Raw genomic sequence first — 17,703 nt, 5'->3', positions numbered from 1 at the left:
ATGCCCAAAATTTAGGCACAATGCAGCCAATGCAGCGCAACACTACGATAGGCAGTTCCCCGCCTCCAACAACCCCACTTAACAGGACCATGGAACCTACGTATTCCAATAGCTTAACAGTTACATATATCGTCACCCACTTCACACATACAGGGTATCTCTAAACCTCATAACCACCAACACCACCATGCCTCCCCTACGAACCAAAGTATTCATCAACGTCGACCTCGGCGAAGGGTACGGGAACTTCAAATGCGGCCCGGACGAAGAACTCATCCCCCTCATCGACCAGGCCAACGTAGCCTGCGGATTCCAGTAAGCAGCTCTCTCTCAACCACAAACAATCACCCCGAACCTAACCCTCTATTCCCCAATATAGTGCCGGTGACCCCCTAATAATGCAAGAAACCATTTCCCTGTGCAAAAAGCACAATATATCGATCGGCGCCCACCCTGGCCTCCCCGACGTGCAAGGTTTCGGACGACGCGAAATGAAGCTCAGCCCGGAAGAACACACCGCCAACGTCATCTACCAAGTCGGAGCACTGCAAGGCTTCCTAGCACGCGAAAACATCCCCCTCCACCACGTCAAGCCACATGGCGTGCTCTACGGCATGATGTGTCGCGACCTGGAAGTCGCGCGGGCCGTCATAAGGGGAATACCGGCTGGGGTACCGGTCGTGGGACTCGGAGGAACATATATGGAGCAGGCGGCGAAGGAGCTGGGGGTGCCGTTCTGGGCGGAGCTGTTCGGAGATGTCAAGTACGGGCCGGATGGGATGCTGGTGATTGATCGGAAGAAGAAGCCGTGGAAGATCGAGGATGTCAAGGCGCATGTGAGGCAGCAGGTGGAGGATTCGTCGGCCACGGCTGTTGATGGGTCGGTGGTGCAGATGGGGGTTAAGGATTATCCGGTTACCATCTGTTGTCATTCGGATTCGCCGGGGTGTTTGGAGATTGTGAAGGCGACGAGGGAGGTGGTTGATGAGTTTAATAAGGCGAATGGGTTTGCGTGATGGGTGGTGGGGAGGGGGGAGTGAAGGAATATAGCGTAATAGATTTAGTAGATGATGTGGATGGATGCTCCATCCTTAGTTTTTCCTGGGGAGTAAGCTAATATTAGATTTACCGCTCATCTTCAAAGCTTCGGTGAGATTATAGTACATTCATATTCAAATCAATCTAGTCACTCTTGTAGATGATGACCTAAGCCATCAATTCTTGACAAAGAGGATTTGCAGGTGAACGATCCTAATTCATCTCACTATTCTACATGAAGTGTGCCATAAGCCTGCCGTCTTGACTATCCGATTTTCTGACTCCCACTGCCATGCCCAAAGGCTGATACTGACGGGTCCTCGAAGACGCCATAACTAGCTGAACAATGCTTCAGGTCACTGCATTCGCTCTGCTATCTATTTGAGTCTCAACACAGCATATATTACAACCGACTCCTAAGCATCGCATTCTCAGTCCCTTCATAAGTCACCGCCTCTCTTTGGGGATCTTCCGCCGTCTTCACCCCGAACCGCTTCCCAAGAACGACCATCTGAGCTACCGATAGTGTATTCTTGAATGACAGCGTATCATGATCGCGAAAGGCTCTCACGAAATCCTCCTGTACCCCACGCCACTCCAAGAAACCCAGAGCTCTGACATTGGCCTCTGTAACTAACGTCTCGAGAATCCTATACACCGGCCCATTCTTTCTGTACTTGGTTGGACCGACATAAGGTTGCTTAGTGCGGTTATAAACCTCCTCGGTGACGAATGGCTTCATTGCCTCGCGAAGAATATGCTTCTCACGGAAGGTCTTTGTTACAGAGCAGTATTTGATTTTCAGACTGGGGGGAATCCTGTTCACATATTCGGTGAGGTGATGGTCAAGGAAGGGCGGGCGCGACTCAATCTGGTACACCATGTCGATGTTGTCCCCTAGATACCGGAGAATATAATTGGCCAATACACTTTTCGTCCACTGGTATTCTGATGAATGCAACGGATGCCACTTTGTAGCCACGTCTGCAAGGACCTTCTCACTAAAGCTTCTGGCAAATAACAACTCGGGGCGGTTGTGGCTGTCTTTGTAGACCCACTTTTGGAAGCGTGGCTGGAATAATGCGTTGAATCTGGGAAATACGGAACTATCGTTGAGAGTTCGTGAAGCCTCCGTATCGGAAGGAGGGGGAAGTGCGCCTAGAAAGCCTTTTGCGATTAACGCATGGGCGGCCTTCCGTGCCTCCGGTAGCTCGGCCATCGTGTCAGATGAGGCCCATGAATGGTCTGGTTCCAGTATGTAACGCCATATGAAGTCTGCATAGCCAGCAAAGTGCTCGTCGGACCCCTCGCCGGTGAGAACGACTCTTTTGCCGGCTGCATGGGCGGCCTCTGCGAGGGCTAAGCGGCCCATTCCATTCACGTCGGGTATGGGTGTCTCTGTATGCCACACTGTATCTTCTAGTCTGGAAGCAATGGCCTCTTCGTCCATAAGGACTGGATGGAAATCAACTCCTAGCCATTCTGCCGTTCTCCGGGCGACATCTGGAACTGGTAAGTGGATTGTGGAACCATGGAGGACCAGTGACAAGTACCTGATTCATCCAAGCCACTGGTCTTTTCGAACTGGACCGTAAAACAGCTTAGATTGGAGAGATTTCCGCTTGCATCGTTGCCTAGGCTCTGGCCTTGTCGAATAATATGTGCCGTCATACCCGCAATCGCCGAAGAGTCCAGCCCTCCACTTAAGAATACGCCAACACCCACGTCAGCACGAAGTCGATGTTGCACCGATTCTAGAAGAAGCTCCCGGACTCTGGCTACTGTCTCTTCTTCTGTGCGCGGGTAGGCATGGTGCTGTGTAGGTCTAAGTCAGTATTTATTTAGCATCTAGCGTGGCTTGCTCACTTTATCGGGGTAGTCAAGATCCCAGTACGATTTCACCCGAGGAGTATTGAAGTCTTGGCTAACGAGGTACTGGCCAGGACCGACCTGGTTGCATGATCAGTGATCCATGGTACAAAGAAGTCGTATTGATTTCGTCACTCACTCGGCTCACGTCTTTGAAGTACATCTGGGGCCCATACAGCCAGCCTTTCTCCCTCAGATTGGCGACATTCCATTCAGGACTCCATCCGAAAGACAGAAAACATTTCATCTCAGTGGCAACCACTAGTCGGCCATCTATGACTGTATAGTAGAGAGACTTGATTCCGTATCGGTCCCTGGCTGCGATGAACAGCTGTCGCCTGGCATCCCATAGGACTAGAGCGAACTCGCCCCGTAAGTGCGAGAGGAACGACTCTCCGTAATGTTTGTAAAGTGCAATGACAATCTCGCAATCGCTTCTGCTTTTGAAGTCATATTCGCCCGACAGCTCAGCCTTGATACGGTCATAGTCATAAAGCTCACCGTTTACAACGGCATGAACATTATCTTCGCTGTCGTGGAATGGCTGGTTTCCGGCGGGACTCAAATCAATAATTGAAAGTCTGACGTGTCCAAGCCCTTTGATTCTCCGTGTCAGTTTATAGAATACCACTTTCCACGACGCTATATGGACTTACCAACTCGACAGTCCGAGCTAAGCCATTGCCCTCGAGCGTCAGGTCCTCGGTGTCTAATCAGGTCTAGACTGTCGTTGACCTTCTGTTCCAGGTCTCCAGTATCTGTATATTCGTCGTGCTGCCAGTCAGACCTCCCATGGAGGGCAAGAAAAGCTGTTAGTCCACACATGGCTAGCTTCGAGTATTTGGTATGTAGGAGCTTGGGGTACGGCTCTCAAAATGCGAAGTTTACTTCCTTATATAGGTACAAATCAATTTGGTCGAGGTTGGTCTCGGAGAAGACGCATGCAGCCACAAGGTTCGATAGGAGACGTGGTTCTGATACACAACGCTTGCCTATGCACACTTGGGCTCCATAACTCAAATGGGAGCCCTGAACCGTAGGGTGAATGATGACCAGATTTGGGCACCGGGTTGTCCATTTTGGAGAGTGAATATTCCACACCCCCAAGGCAATTTCCTGCAAGAATGTTAGCTCAACGAAATTGCAGACTTAGTAGGTTCCTCGCGTTGCTCCTTGCAGCAACGACGGAAGGCATGGTGAAGTCAAAAGTGGAAACCTCCTGACTCCACTGCATCAGCGACTCTCCTGGCTCAGCTTCTATCTGCAACGAACCCATGACCAACACCTCAGTGACTCGACCAATACCTGCAACTCCCGATGCTTTGAGATCTGCAAAGTTGAGTATGCAAGTGTCTCAATAAAGTATATAGAGTTAAAAAACATCTTCCAGGATCAAAGCGTTAATAGCACCATACGTATGTATATGGGCGACAATTTCCGTCGTTGGTTGCGCTCGAGGGCCGCGTGCTTGCTCTTATCCATGGTGCATTAGCGTGCTCCTCCGATTGGCATTTCGAAATCAGTTCAGAACAGATCTACTGCATCACAGATGGAAGAGTGTTCCCCGGCATAGCCGATTCAACCGCAAGACCGACAAACCATATCCCACATCGACAAAAAACACTTCGAGATAATTCAAGACTGGCATGTCAGCGCCTACATTAAGTTTTAGGACACATGTCATGGCATAGCATGGTTAAGTACCAGTTTACCCTCCAAGCGCCACTGTGGGGTATACAACAAAGAATAGTGTAACAAAATCCGGTTTGTCTCTCATAATATCAGCCATTTTGGCTGGTACAGAATGCTCGGACGCCGGAAACAACGCGCTGACTGGATCACACAAAGAAAGCTCATTACCACGTAGCAAACAAGTCGGATGAGAGGCTGGCCACAACGAACCTATTGGTCTCCAAATGGTATCTTCGAATTCTTTCGGCCATTTTCTTACTAGGTGAACCCTGCTCCAATTAGGATAGTCGAAGATGGTGGGGTCAACCCAGGACCGGCCTTGAGGCCCCATGACTCTTTAACCAACCAGCAACTCAGAAGCCCTATCTCTTCGCGTGGGTTCGCCCTCGACCTTCTCGTCATCTGGGATCAAGATTGACCATGCTCTACAACTGCATGCTGACTTCGTCATTTTGTGCAACAGTGCCGCCAGATACACACATGAAGATAACAAAGCGAATCTCTGAAGTGTTCCGCCACCCTTCATCCAAATCCCGCGACGCGGTCTACTAAATAACTCACCACTTACTCCAATTTAATGGAGACTAGGCGCATATGTATGACCCTATGCTGAAGATACGCGACTAAAGCCAGCTGAACAATTTGTTGGGCACCCTAGTGACCAACGAAATCACGTGTACGAAAACACCGTCTCTCGGTATCAAATCACAATCATCTATCCGAGTGATGGGGCGCGACGGTGCAAGGGATGGTATTAGGATGCCCTAATCATGACGAAGACCCGCTTCAGGGCCAGGAACTATATCAAAGAGCCGTCGGCGATTCCACTGATTATAGATCCGAGAACCTTGTCTGATAAAGGTCTAGTGGAGTGCGCCACCCGGATTTGAATCTCGCTTGTTTGCTATTGGCTTAACAGTTCGGTGCCAATAGCCTCTTCTTGGCGGGCCGTTGCGTCTCACCGCTACGATAACTGAGGGTTTAGGCATTGCCGTTCCTTACGTGGGCTATATTTGGCATAGCTGATGAGCCTTGCATTATCACGAATGCCTACATGAGTCTATATTTCGATTTACTTGAACAAGCCGTAGAAGTTATCGTGGGTAAGTAGCAGAGTTTTTCGATCAAGCACACAGCTACCCTGCATGTGTCAAGGCAGTCTACAAGGTCTGTTCCTGTAGTGAAAAGGTTGTACTACCTACCACCGGCGATATTCGGGCTTATCAAGACCCCTGTAATTCTGTCATTCAGAGTTGTCATTATGTTCCACTTTTCCTCGCGTTTAAGGTTGCCCTGCTGGCAGATTGGGGCGCTGTTCGTAGCTACGACCTGCATGAAAGCAGTGAGTCTGACCTACGGGAAAGCGGGCTACTTCTAATATTGTTTAATCACTACTCATAATATGATGAACTAAGAATAGGAGGACGATTCAGATCACTGCACAACTACTATTCTATCTTTCAAGGAGGGCAATTTCGTCCCGTCCCCTCTTTGCATTGTCCTTATTTCCTTGAAAATCTTTTTTGTTGGATATGAAAGCTCGGCTTAGGTGGCGGGCTTTTTCTGATGATCAGCTGCCAGCTTGTCATTCACAACATAGAGCTTCTCATAATTGGAAAGTCTAGGCTCTGGATATAGAGACGAGTCTGGCTCACGAGATCCTAGCCGGCATTGTGGCAGATTGCCATGCGCATCAGAGTATAGGCGTGAGGGAAGGGCGTTGATATATTCCTTGTGTTGCGAGACTATCGCTGTTTCTTTGAATGCACGCAGATGCACCTGAAGAGAGCTTTGTGCCAGTTGTGCCAGTTGTGCCAGTTCTTTCAGGGGGTTACAAGCTGGGTCTTGTATTATATCGGTTTCATTGGAGTATCCTGGATATGTCTATGATTGTACGTAATTTTAAGACTACCTAGATGAGCCTTATCTTCTTTACTTAAGTATTAGGGGTAATGGCAAAATTGGCTTAATTTTCGCTATGGCAAGGTATGGGTTCTAGGAAGCATGAGATGTTATACTATTCAGGACCACGAATACTGTCCTCGGAACGAATACTGCCCTTAGGCATAGGTAATGTCTATAGAAGAAAATATCATTCACTCAAAGAGCAACGCGTCGGGGTGGATCGACCATGTTTACTATCGCGTCAAACCCCAACTTCGATTCTCCTCATCCACCAGGAAATTCTTCTCAGCATCTGTATGCTAGAAGGGTCATCTACCTATTTACCTTGTCTTGTCTTTTGATCCTCTGATTCACCTAACCACCTACCTACAAACCGTCCGCAACATCCCACAAAGATGCCGCGCAACTACGCCTCCCTCGCAGACCAAAGCGTGTTCCCCTCCATTTCGGATCTCCCTGGAGACTATACCTGTCCTGAAACTGGCGGCGGAGTTTGCGGATGTCTACTCGTCGAGATCGTCAGTATCGAACGGATCACGCGCCTTGTGCTGAGAACGTTCGATAGGGCCGACTCGCCTGTCACTGTGGCCTTCTACACAGGTGATCGAGGCCGATCCATTGAGAATGATCCAAAGTTGAAGCCCGGAAATACTATGGCTATCTTGTTTCCTAGGCGCCATCTCTTTCTCGATGGTACTGTGGGTGTTCGGCAGGAGCACTATGGGTATTTCAAGGTATAGTTATGAGTGTACTGCAAAGATGTTCGAGTACACCAAGTACTAACCAGTGATCTCAACCTACTAGTTTTTCCCTGGCAATATGAAAGTGCTCTTCCAGCTGAGCGACGAGATGAGATGTTGGCCGGCCAGGTTTGCCACGCACAAGAAGTGTCATGGCTGTGGGAAGAAGGATAAGCCTCTTTTGAGATGTGCGAAATGTGGTGTGGTTACGTATTGTGATAAGGTGAGCAGGATGAAGAATCGTTTGGAGCATTGATGCAGGGTCGGAGATGAATCTTTATGCTTACGTTCCGTTGTTATAGGAGTGCCAGAAAGCCGGATGGGAAGAGAAAGAACATAAGAAGATGTGCAAGATCATTGCAGATAGAGACTTTCGTACTCTGGTGACAATCTCGGGCCGTACAGATCCTGTTGCTGAGATTTCTTTCCAAATGCTGAGGGATGCATATGAGAGAGGGCTTCGAGCATTGTGATCCTATTACACATCTATGTGGCCATGAGATGGGGGATTACTCGATGTGACAATATTTGCTGCCATGCGGGTAATGTATGTCAGATAGGTAGAATAACGGCACGCAGCCATGATAATCAGACACTGTACGAAGTGGTTGCGAGTTCATACTTCTATCCTATCTCGATCTTAGTATCTACCGAGAACGGAGTGCACGGATAGCTTAATCTCACCGTTATCCCAGCCACCTGTGGAGCCACAAAAGGCGCCATGCCGACCGCGGATAAGCGGGGGGTGGATTGCCGCCCCCAGACCGAGGTTAGGCTGGTGATCGGCCGACCGAGAAACGGACCGTGTCCCCCAAACATCAGACACTCCATCCCTCCTCATTCCTCCCTTTCCCTTCAATGCCAGGCCGTTCGCTATCCGTTCTTGCTTGAGTTTTGACGATGCTTCGATCAGTTCCTCGTCGAATTCCTCGACGTATCCCTTCTCTCACTTCGACTGCCGGCAGTCCATCTCGCCTTGCCTTGCGCTCGTTCACATGCGGTTATCCGCGGATGTCGGCACCAACGTTGCCCCCCGTTGAACCCCTCGTGTCATCCGCACTGCCGGGCGACTCATACCAACTTTTGTCGACGGTTGACAAGGCTGGTGCTGCTGAAGATGCCTTGTATGAGCAACAGATCAAAGATGTGGAAGCCTGGTGGGCGTCACCGCGGTTCGAGGGTATCAAGCGGCCCTATTCAGCCGCAGATGTCGTTAGCAAACGAGGCTCGCTGCAGCAGACCTACCCGAGCTCGTTGATGGCCAGGAAGCTTTTCAACTTGCTGAATGAGCGAGCAGCTGAGGGGAAGCCAGTTCACACCAGTATGTCATCAGTTGAACTCCTCATATCGTGATCTATTGCACATGCTAACTCCCCGCAGTGGGTGCTATTGACCCTGTACAGATGACCCAGCAGGCACCCAACCAAGAGGTTTTGTACATTTCTGGCTGGGCATGCTCCTCCCTGTTGACTACTACCAATGAGGTGTCGCCCGACTTTGGTGACTATCCTTACAATACCGTTCCAAACCAGGTCCAACGATTGTTCAAGGCCCAGCAGCTGCACGATCGGAAGCAGTGGGATGCTAGACGGAAGCTCACGCCCGAACAACGGAAGGATACACCATACGTCGACTACCTACGTCCAATTGTTGCAGACGGTGATACAGGGTATGTCATATTATATAGGGATTGAGGACTGATTGGCTGATATATCTAGGCACGGAGGGCTGTCCGCCGTGTTGAAGCTGGCTAAGCTTTTTGCAGAGAATGGCGCTGCGGCTGTTCATTTCGAAGACCAGCTTCATGGCGGTAAGAAATGCGGTCACTTGGCTGGCAAGGTCCTTGTGCCTATTGGAGACCACATCAACAGGCTTGTCGCGGCACGTTTCCAGTGGGATATGATGGGAACAGAGAACCTGGTTATTGCTCGTACGGACTCGGAGAGCGGGCGTCTGATCAGCAGTGCTATCGATGTGCGCGACCACGAGTTCCTCCTCGGTGTTACGGAGAATGTGGAACCTCTCGCAGAGACCTTGCAGGCCATGGAGCGAGAGGGAGCTGCTCCTTCAGAAATTGATGCGTACGAGATGGACTGGGTTAAGAGACACAAGCTTGTCACTTTTGACGAGGGTACGGTTTCATGGTATCTCCTTATGTGGCTTGGCTAACGGCGACTCTTTCAGCTGTCGATGCACACCTTGAGGCAGAGGGTGCGCCTCAGTCCGCTCGCGACGCATACAAGAAGCGTGTCCAAGAGAACCCCGACCTTTCGATCTCTCGCCGCAGGGCACTGGCAGACGACTATTCCCAGACACCGGTCGTTTGGTCCTGCGATACCCCCCGCACTCGGGAAGGATTTTACCATTATCGTGCTGGGTTCGCGGCTGCCACCAAGCGAGCCAAGGAGTTCGCACCTTACTCGGATCTTCTTTGGGTCGAGACGGGTGATCCGGATGTTGCCAAGGCTGCGAAGCTGGCAGGTGATGTGCGCGCTGCGCACCCTGGCAAGAAGCTTGTTTACAACCTGAGCCCGTCATTCAACTGGATGGGTCAGGGCTTTGATGAAGCTTCTCTGAAGTCCTTCATCTGGGATCTAGCGCAACATGGGTACGTGAAGAGTCTCATTGAACACAAAATCGACAGTAGCTGACCAACATAGATTTGTTCTGCAATTGATCTCCCTCGCCGGATTGCACACCAACGCAACCATCACGACGGAACTCTCGCGCGCATTCAAGGATGAAGGCATGCTTGCCTATGTCCGGATGGTCCAGGCACGGGAGAAGGAGCTGGGCGTGGATGTGCTGACCCATCAGAAATGGAGCGGTGCTCCATACCTGGATGGCATTCTCGGGGCTATCCAAAGTGGCAGCAGCAGCAGTAAGAGTATGGGTGAGGGGAACACCGAGAAAGGTACGTTACGACGATCCAGTGACATCAACACCATTTACTAACTGATTATATAGGCTTTTGAACTGAGGCATAATAATTCTGTAGATATCTGATGTTGACATTATCCCTGAATGTAGTAACGTAGACAAGAATCAGCTTTCTTTTCAGCTTTGACTATACTTAACTCACAGTATACTGCATAAGTACTGATGTGTATCGGCTTATGCTCTCAGATTGTATTTACGATACGCGCTGAAGTCTCTGGCCGAAGAGGTCATTTGATTGTGTGTCATGTCTTATGATTCAAGAAAGTAACAGAGCCGTTTCAGAACTGGTCACATCGTATCGAACCTGCAACTGGCACAGGTATCGGGTTGACAAGGCGTGTGTCGGTTTACATTAGTAAATCCGATCTGTAAAGCAGGTTTGTTGCGGATGAAACTGCCGGGCAGCGATACATCATATGCAGCCCTGCGGAAAGAACATGGGTTGGTTGTCGACCAATCGGCTACTCAGGACGGACTCCTGCGATCTAATAACTAGTAGTAAATAAAGTCTGTACCACTCGGAATGAACGTAAGTAATACTAACACGTGCCAACACATGTTCGTTTCCTCTCCCAGGGTAGTATGGATGTGTCCATGGTTCGATTAAGAAAAGGCTTGTTTGTTGCATTAATGTTATCAGCCCCACTGCGATCCGAGCTGGTCATTCCCTACCAATGAACTAAATGTGTCTTGAAGGCAGCAAGGGATTGCTGTAATTCCTCCGCGAAAGGAAGGAAAAATCCTGCGCCATCTTTAGGATGCTGTGCTGGCACAACAATGTGGGAAAAAAACCGGAGAAATGTCCAAGGCGTTCTTTGGTATGTACGTTATGTCGCTTAGTTGGTAAGTTTCCCTTCCGGAGTGGATCATCTGGGAGAAACCGAACCGCTAAGCATAAAATACAGGGTCCTGGCAAAAAGTACGGGCATAAGGCGGTATTAATCCGCGTAATAACTCTCTGGCTGGAAAACAACAGTAATCAATCAGTATACTAGATGCGGACCAGAAAAGTATACTGCGTATCAGAAACACCCGTTACCTCTCAGGGTAATTACCATTTCAAGGTACTTTCCCTTCCTTGTTGGGATGGGTTTCTATACTAGGTTCTTGTTGTTGGGTTCAAATGAATTGACTCACTTCGCTCTCTTTTTACTCTTTCTCCGTTTGTTCATCCCTCTTCGCCCCCGTCCTCATCCTGAGCCCACCTCAGCTGGCTTAGCTTCAACCACTTCCGTCTGGTTCAACCTTCGCGCTAAAATGGGGTCCAGACAGAAGCAGAAAAATCCTTACCCGCCTGATGCCGGACTTGTTCATCTCCTTGATCTGCCTTGTTTGACATGATGGATCGCATACCGGACGAACTTCTTCTCCTTATTGTTGACAATATCGTCTTGTTTAAGGATAAATACCAGTTCCTCCTGGTTTGTCGCCGTTGGCGGTCCGTCCTCTTTAAGGCGGTCTACGACTATGTTTGGATTGACGGATTCCAGATTCGCCCTCTTCTCCTGGCTATTCAGGAGAACCCCGCGATAGGATCTTCCATCAAAGATTTCAGGTTAGAATGGTGGTCCGGAGGTGCAGGGGATAAGCAAAATCACGACATTACTTCTGTTCTACCGCTTGTGAATCGGATCAGCCATTCAGAGGAGGAAACGAAAGAATGGAAGGAAGCTTTGATAGAGGGCAATGAAGATGCATGGCTTGGCCTACTGTTGTCAGCATCCTTGGAGAACATGACCGAATTGTTAGTGGGTTATACGTGGGATCTCAAATTCTTCCATCGAGTTATCTCACGTGCCGCAATACGTGAGAAGCCATTTGACACGATGCCAATCCTACAGCGGTTGGACAATATTTATATGAACTCCTCGGACGACCATAAAGCATTTTGGCCCCAGTTCGAGTTTCTCCCTTTTTTCCACCTCCCATCTCTGCGGTCTGTGACGCTGGACAATGTGGTTGAGTCTGTGGGTGATCGAATTGATCACCCAGCTTATAAGCCTGCTAAGGGAACATCTCCAGTGACCGAACTAGACCTCGGTGCATATCCCAATGGCAGTAAGGGCATGGCGGACTTCATCACATCATGTGCGAATCTCGAGAAATTCAAATATCAACACTCGAATTCGGTGATATTTGCAGAAGAATTTATGAATTTCCGTCCTCGGGCATTCTATTCTGCGCTTCGTACCCAAAAGCACAGCTTGCAGGTCCTTTATCTGAACGACAGAGGGGAGAAGGATAGCTCAGGATTTGACGAGGATGTGAAAAATGGATTTCCGCCTCCAATCGACTGGTTCGGGTCAATGGCGGATTTCACTAAGTTATGTGATCTCCGGATTCCCGTCGCCACTCTGTTGAATTTCCACTTGAGTGATGACCGACCAAGAGTATCATCGCTTAAAGAGATCCTGCCTCCTAGTTTGAAATACCTAGCTATGACACATTTCGAATCCTCTCAAACGGATCAAGTCATGTCCAATTTGTTGGAGGTGGTGGCTTATCGAAAGGAGAAGTTTCCGCATCTCGAGGAGGTGGAAATCCAGACGTATTGGTCGAATCTTCATGCAAGTTCATCTGCCAAAGAGGCCTTTAGGCCACTGGTTCAAGCTGGTGAAGATGCGGGAGTCGATATACTTGTGTTTCCTTCTTATTACAGACAAAGGAGGGGATAGCCTTCATAACTGTTATCTCTGCTACCAACAGGCTATATCATCATACTACTTCCTGGATCTACGGAATATTACTGCCTACGACGAGGGGACTCTCGCTCTTCTCGTCTCTCATCTGTCACTTCTTGAATTATCTACACAAAGATGTGTCCAATCTCCAATATCCAGACCGCAAGAGCAGAAACACTCTAATATAACTCTTCAATAAATACTCGATAGAGTTATTATCTATTATCACTCCATATCCCCCCGAATCTAATTTATTATCTACCTTCCAAATCTAAACTTTCAATATCTTGTCATACCTTTTAATAACATCACCACCGAGATAAAACTATTAAAGTAACGACGCTCTGAATAATCACCATTATCGCCCTCATCTCTTCCTAACAACTTTCCCATACTATCTATCCTTATTACTTCATTAATGTTCGTTTCGTATATCCACCTAGTCTGATTAAATAATGAATAGTACTCCCATTATAGAACAACTGCGTCCACGATAGTAAGTTCATCCTAGATGGTAGGTACTAGTAAATATGCATCGAAATACAGAAAATATCGCTTGCTAACTATAATACCCTAGTAAGTACAACTTGTATATCATAACCTTGAAGAGTATTTTCGATAAATACGTTCCCATTAGTGGTTTTACTTTTCGTCGTATCCATATCATATCAATACTAAGTATCTAGATAGAAGTATGGTTTTGGTTTTTAAGTAGGTGTATCATGATACCCCTCAGCTGGGCCGGCCGGGCTTGGCTCGGTAAAGTAAGTAAGTAACCAACTTAGTAAACTAAACTAAGTAATCTATCTTTTCTTCAGATACTAACTATACTTGATACTTGGTGGTAAAAAATTTGGTCTATACAAACCATATCACGTATTATTATTTATAACCGAGGATTTGCCGGACATGTACTTTTTCATCCTTTTGTTACGTATTTTGAGGGCGGTTTGGGGATAATATTATACTACTAGTAGTAGGCCAGGCTAGCATCATGTTGGGAGGCATGTACCTCCCAACTACTCTGATCTTTTATCCTGTAGGGGTTTTCAGGGTCTCATTAGTTACTGTTGGTAGCTAGCTGTTTCACTGCTAATTACGAACTAGATCTATCAGGTATCAAAACTGGCAATTCAAATATCCATTCTGGAAAATAAGATAGAGGTACAAGATGAGAGCGTGTATAGTCACACGCTTTGGCTCAACGTATTAGGGTTGTGATGAAAGGGGATTGTGAGTGTCGAATGTAATCGACAAGTAGAAGGAGAAGAAACAAACCAGGGTTGTGAAGGAGAAACTTCATGATGACAATCTTGCTTCCTAGGAGATGTAATAGTAGAAAGAAACACGGAGGAAATGAAAGTCAAACGGATACCAGTTACAAAAGCGGACAGCTCAAAATGGAAATGGGATCAAGGAAGAGGGAAAAAAAGAGATAGAAGAAACCCAAAGACAAGTCATAATAGGACATTCGAAGGAAAACTTCCTCGAACGAACGCATCAAGCGGACTCGTGAAGGTAAATGGAAGTAATGGCAGGTAGGTAGGCAGGCATTCCCCCAAGAAAAGGGTAGGGTAAACCCACGCGGATGGATCGAAGAGATAAATACACAAGCCACACTTCAGAAGAGAGGATCAAAGCCCAATCAAAAGGTGGAAAGGAAGGAGAAAAAAAACAACCAAGACAACGATTTTCCCCCATGAAATCAACAATTGCTACTCGCTTAATAACGGACAAAACAGCTGCAATATCGTGGCAGATTAGTTGACGCGGAATGCATCAAAGATGACTGCAGAGGTATCAGTAAAGTGAATCAAGCCCGGGTAAATGGGATGGATCAGCACTGACCTTCGTGGCCCCTGCGGCAGCCACTTCCGATCCACATCAGAGTGTTCAAAAACGCGTAACGTTCGTCTCCAGTTTCCATGTTCAAGTTGATGCGATATTTGTATGTATTGGGGTTGATGCTATCCGCCATACCGGGGTCGTTAACCTTGTCCAGAATGTCCTTGGCTCCGGTTAACCAGCCGTTGGTCTTCACGACAATGTATGCGGGGGGATCGTCGGCGGTCTGGAGCATGTAGCTCGCTCGGAGATGTGTAGAAGATTCCTTGGTCACGACCTGCGAGTCTTGTCCGCCAGGCTATACGCATGGTGAGTATGTTGCTGATCATAGCAAGCAACCAATTGCGCGTCACGACTTACCAGAACGACACCCTTACCCCATCGACCAGCCCACTGACCACCGACGAATGTTACCCAATCACGTTGACCCCAAATACTCTCACCTACCGACACCTTCGGATTCATCTTAATGCTCATGCGGAAGTCCAGCTCCAGGGTAGGCGCGGGGATCTGCAGGGAACGCGCCACGTCGCCTTCGGGGAAGGTATGAAGAAGGTTGTTTGCGGGGATCGAATCTTTCATAACACTGAGGTAGGTGGGGCATTCCAACAAGTGCTGACGTTGACGGCTGGTATTCTTTGCGCGGACCTGCTGGCAATAGATGCATTGAACGGACAGACACTGGTGGGGGTCTCCTGTCAGACATAGGGTTCTATCGGGCAACACGCGGGCCATGTCCTCGCTCACCTTGTCTTCTTCTTTGGCACGGAACTCCACGAACGCGGCATGAACATCATCGAGGGGCGGGGCAGGAAGATTCGAAGTCGAGTTCTTAGGCTTCGCTTTGGGAGTGGCACGAGCTGCCTGCTGGGTAGCAGAGACGGTGGAGGCGGTTCCGGCCGGGCCTGATGTCGGGAGAGAGGCGCGACTCTGCATGTTCTGCAATGGCGTCTGCATCGGGGTAGCATGAGGATTGACACCGTTGGACATCATGGGACCGTTGGGAGTCGCGAGAGCACCGGGCCCAGGAGCAGCCCCCGGCGCGGTGGCCGCAGCACCATTGGGGGTGGGAGGGTATCCATTGGCAGCGGCGATGCCATTCGGGGCAGAGGGGGCAGACTGGGACTGGGCCTGGGGGTTGGTGTGGCCGCGGAGACCGGGACACTCGAGCAGGTGCTGCTTCTGGCGTGAGGTGTTCTTTGCGCGAATCTGCTGGCAGTAGATACACTGGACGGAAAGACACTGTGGAAAGCAAACAAACAAGCAGGTTCGTCATGTCAGTGACGCTGGTGTTGGGCGGCGGGTTGAAATATTACGGGAAATACAGGAGTCACGCACCTTATCGTCTTCCTTGGCGCGGAACTCGACGAACGCCGCGTGAACTTCCTGGTCGACGGTCCGACCCATGTTCACGACGAAAGGGTTGAAGAAATCGATGGTGGATGGATTGGCCGGAGAAAATCGACTAGAAAAAGAGATGAGAAGGGCCGCTGCAGGGGATGGAGATGGGGGTTTGGGTCGGACGTTTCGTGGGGAAAGCAAAGATGAGGAACGAGGCAGCGAGGACTCGGGGGAGCGAGAGTGAAAAGGAAGAGAGAGTGTTTGACCGGCCTGGGAAGGAAACAAGACGAGACAAAACGGGGACAAGACAAGACCGAGACGGTGGCGGTTAAGTTACGCGAGCCCGTCAGGACGAGACCTTACCATATGCGTAATTTTGATCCCGAGGGGGTCCGTCCACAAGAAAACCAACATACCGAGAATTAATATTACTGGTTTTGCTCAACTTACTGTACACTACTAGACTACTAAAGTAACTAATTATACCATGTGTAGATACATTGATAGCTTGATCATCTTCTTCACCTCTTCTGATCTGCCTCTTCCATTCATCCCTCATTATCTTCCTCTTCTTTGTTCTCTTTTGAACAAAGTCCAACTCCGGCCTTGGGTGCCTCACCCAAAGTCAAATTCTGTCACGCGGCAGGCTGACCAAAGCCCGACCACGTTCCCCAAATAAGCGGAGGCTTGAAAAGGCCCTATCAGCGTAGGCCATTCAAATGCATCGGAGCAGGGAATACAAATAAATCGAGCAGAGCTGCAGCTAAGGGAGTCGATCATTTTTGAGAGATTATTCCACAGCATTTGTAGATTTATAGTTAGATCTGTATAATATCTAGATTGCGTACCCTAAATACCTGATAGATAGTTATACCGTGTTACTGGTATCGCCGTAAGGGTATGGAACGATCGGCACATTTACAAGTTTCGATATACCGCGTCTCACAAGGCCACCACTTAAACGGCCGGACCGCGCGGATACTAAAAGAAGTAAACTTGCTGTGTTGTCTATCTATCTATCTATGCCCCGTTCGTATTCGTTAAACCCATCACTAATAGATTTAATATTCTTTGCAAACCTGAGACATAAACGGGGAGTCTTGAATCTAAATTATCAGCAAAAATGGGACATTTTATTTATTCATTTCCTCGCGATCGCAACCTCTTGTGACAGCACACAGTAAGTAAGTAGTATGCTGTGTAAGGAACGCAAGAACGCAGCGCGGCACAGCCACCGCCAACCTCGCGTGTCTTGCCGTGTCTTGGAGGAGGAACCGAACTCACCCCCTGAACATCATCATCATCGTCATCATTATCATCTTGAAGAAATGTAGATAGTAGTGGAATTACAAAATATTCTTCAATTGTGCGATGTGCGATGTTGAAGATGCAATACATCCGGAAACCAATATTTACTAATACTATGCTGGTTAAACGCCGTCATGTATTAAATCTGTATACTATTTTTGTTTAAGTGGTTCGCCGGCATCCATCCATAAAGGGAAGCGTTGTACGTATTACTTATACTTATTATTACTAACTTTACTACTAACTATGTACTCTCGTATACCATACTGGTATGGATCTAATCAAGACCGTTTAATTGTTTTTACACCCGGGGAAAAATGACGACGATGTTTCTTTTCGACTTA

General features: G+C 48.4%; 6 protein-coding genes across 6 annotated transcripts; 4 read left to right on the top strand and 2 right to left on the bottom strand.

Annotated features, from left to right (window-relative positions):
- Positions 1-187: 187 nt before the first annotated feature.
- BO88DRAFT_335523 (lactam utilization protein lamb) lies at positions 188-1,016 on the top strand (the record flags this gene model as incomplete). The annotated part of the gene is made up of 2 exons (XM_025702852.1): positions 188-315; positions 380-1,016. The coding sequence occupies 2 exons, from the start codon at positions 188-190 to the stop codon at positions 1,014-1,016; spliced, it is 765 nt and encodes a 254-aa protein (XP_025564861.1).
- A 409-nt stretch (positions 1,017-1,425) lies between these two features.
- Positions 1,426-3,732, bottom strand: BO88DRAFT_442444 (asparagine synthetase B family protein; the record flags this gene model as incomplete). Its single annotated transcript, XM_025709955.1, has 5 exons — positions 1,426-2,541; positions 2,592-2,853; positions 2,905-2,988; positions 3,047-3,504; positions 3,564-3,732. 5 exons carry the CDS (start codon positions 3,730-3,732, stop codon positions 1,442-1,444), a joined length of 2,073 nt encoding a protein of 690 aa, XP_025564860.1. The 3' UTR covers positions 1,426-1,441.
- Positions 3,733-6,899: 3,167 nt separating this feature from the next.
- Positions 6,900-7,900, top strand: BO88DRAFT_486419 (zinc finger MYND domain-containing protein; the record flags this gene model as incomplete). Its single annotated transcript, XM_025712451.1, has 3 exons — positions 6,900-7,238; positions 7,309-7,467; positions 7,547-7,900. 3 exons carry the CDS (start codon positions 6,900-6,902, stop codon positions 7,715-7,717), a joined length of 669 nt encoding a protein of 222 aa, XP_025564859.1. The 3' UTR covers positions 7,718-7,900.
- A 169-nt stretch (positions 7,901-8,069) lies between these two features.
- Positions 8,070-10,457, top strand: BO88DRAFT_403229 (methylisocitrate lyase ICL2). Its single transcript, XM_025706319.1, has 6 exons — positions 8,070-8,565; positions 8,625-8,913; positions 8,963-9,375; positions 9,429-9,852; positions 9,905-10,158; positions 10,212-10,457. The coding sequence occupies exons 1-6, from the start codon at positions 8,256-8,258 to the stop codon at positions 10,217-10,219; spliced, it is 1,698 nt and encodes a 565-aa protein (XP_025564858.1). The 5' UTR covers positions 8,070-8,255; the 3' UTR covers positions 10,220-10,457.
- A 916-nt stretch (positions 10,458-11,373) lies between these two features.
- On the top strand, positions 11,374-13,041 carry BO88DRAFT_384586 (uncharacterized protein). The gene has a single exon (XM_025704711.1). It carries the CDS (start codon positions 11,522-11,524, stop codon positions 12,857-12,859), a length of 1,338 nt encoding a protein of 445 aa, XP_025564857.1. The 5' UTR covers positions 11,374-11,521; the 3' UTR covers positions 12,860-13,041.
- Positions 13,042-14,625: 1,584 nt separating this feature from the next.
- Positions 14,626-16,610, bottom strand: BO88DRAFT_413240 (uncharacterized protein; the record flags this gene model as incomplete). The annotated part of the gene is given in 6 exon segments (XM_025708112.1): positions 14,626-14,654; positions 14,714-15,008; positions 15,071-15,952; positions 16,049-16,321; positions 16,415-16,482; positions 16,502-16,610. 6 exon segments carry the CDS (start codon positions 16,608-16,610, stop codon positions 14,626-14,628), a joined length of 1,656 nt encoding a protein of 551 aa, XP_025564856.1.
- Between the last annotated feature and the right edge of the window lie 1,093 nt (positions 16,611-17,703).

This window comes from Aspergillus vadensis (genome assembly GCF_003184925.1).
Source record: "Aspergillus vadensis CBS 113365 unplaced genomic scaffold BO88scaffold_6, whole genome shotgun sequence".
Lineage (NCBI taxonomy): Eukaryota > Fungi > Ascomycota > Eurotiomycetes > Eurotiales > Aspergillaceae > Aspergillus > Aspergillus vadensis.
The sequence above is the reverse complement of the archived record's forward strand: the minus strand, read 5'-3'. Positions and strand labels throughout refer to the sequence as shown.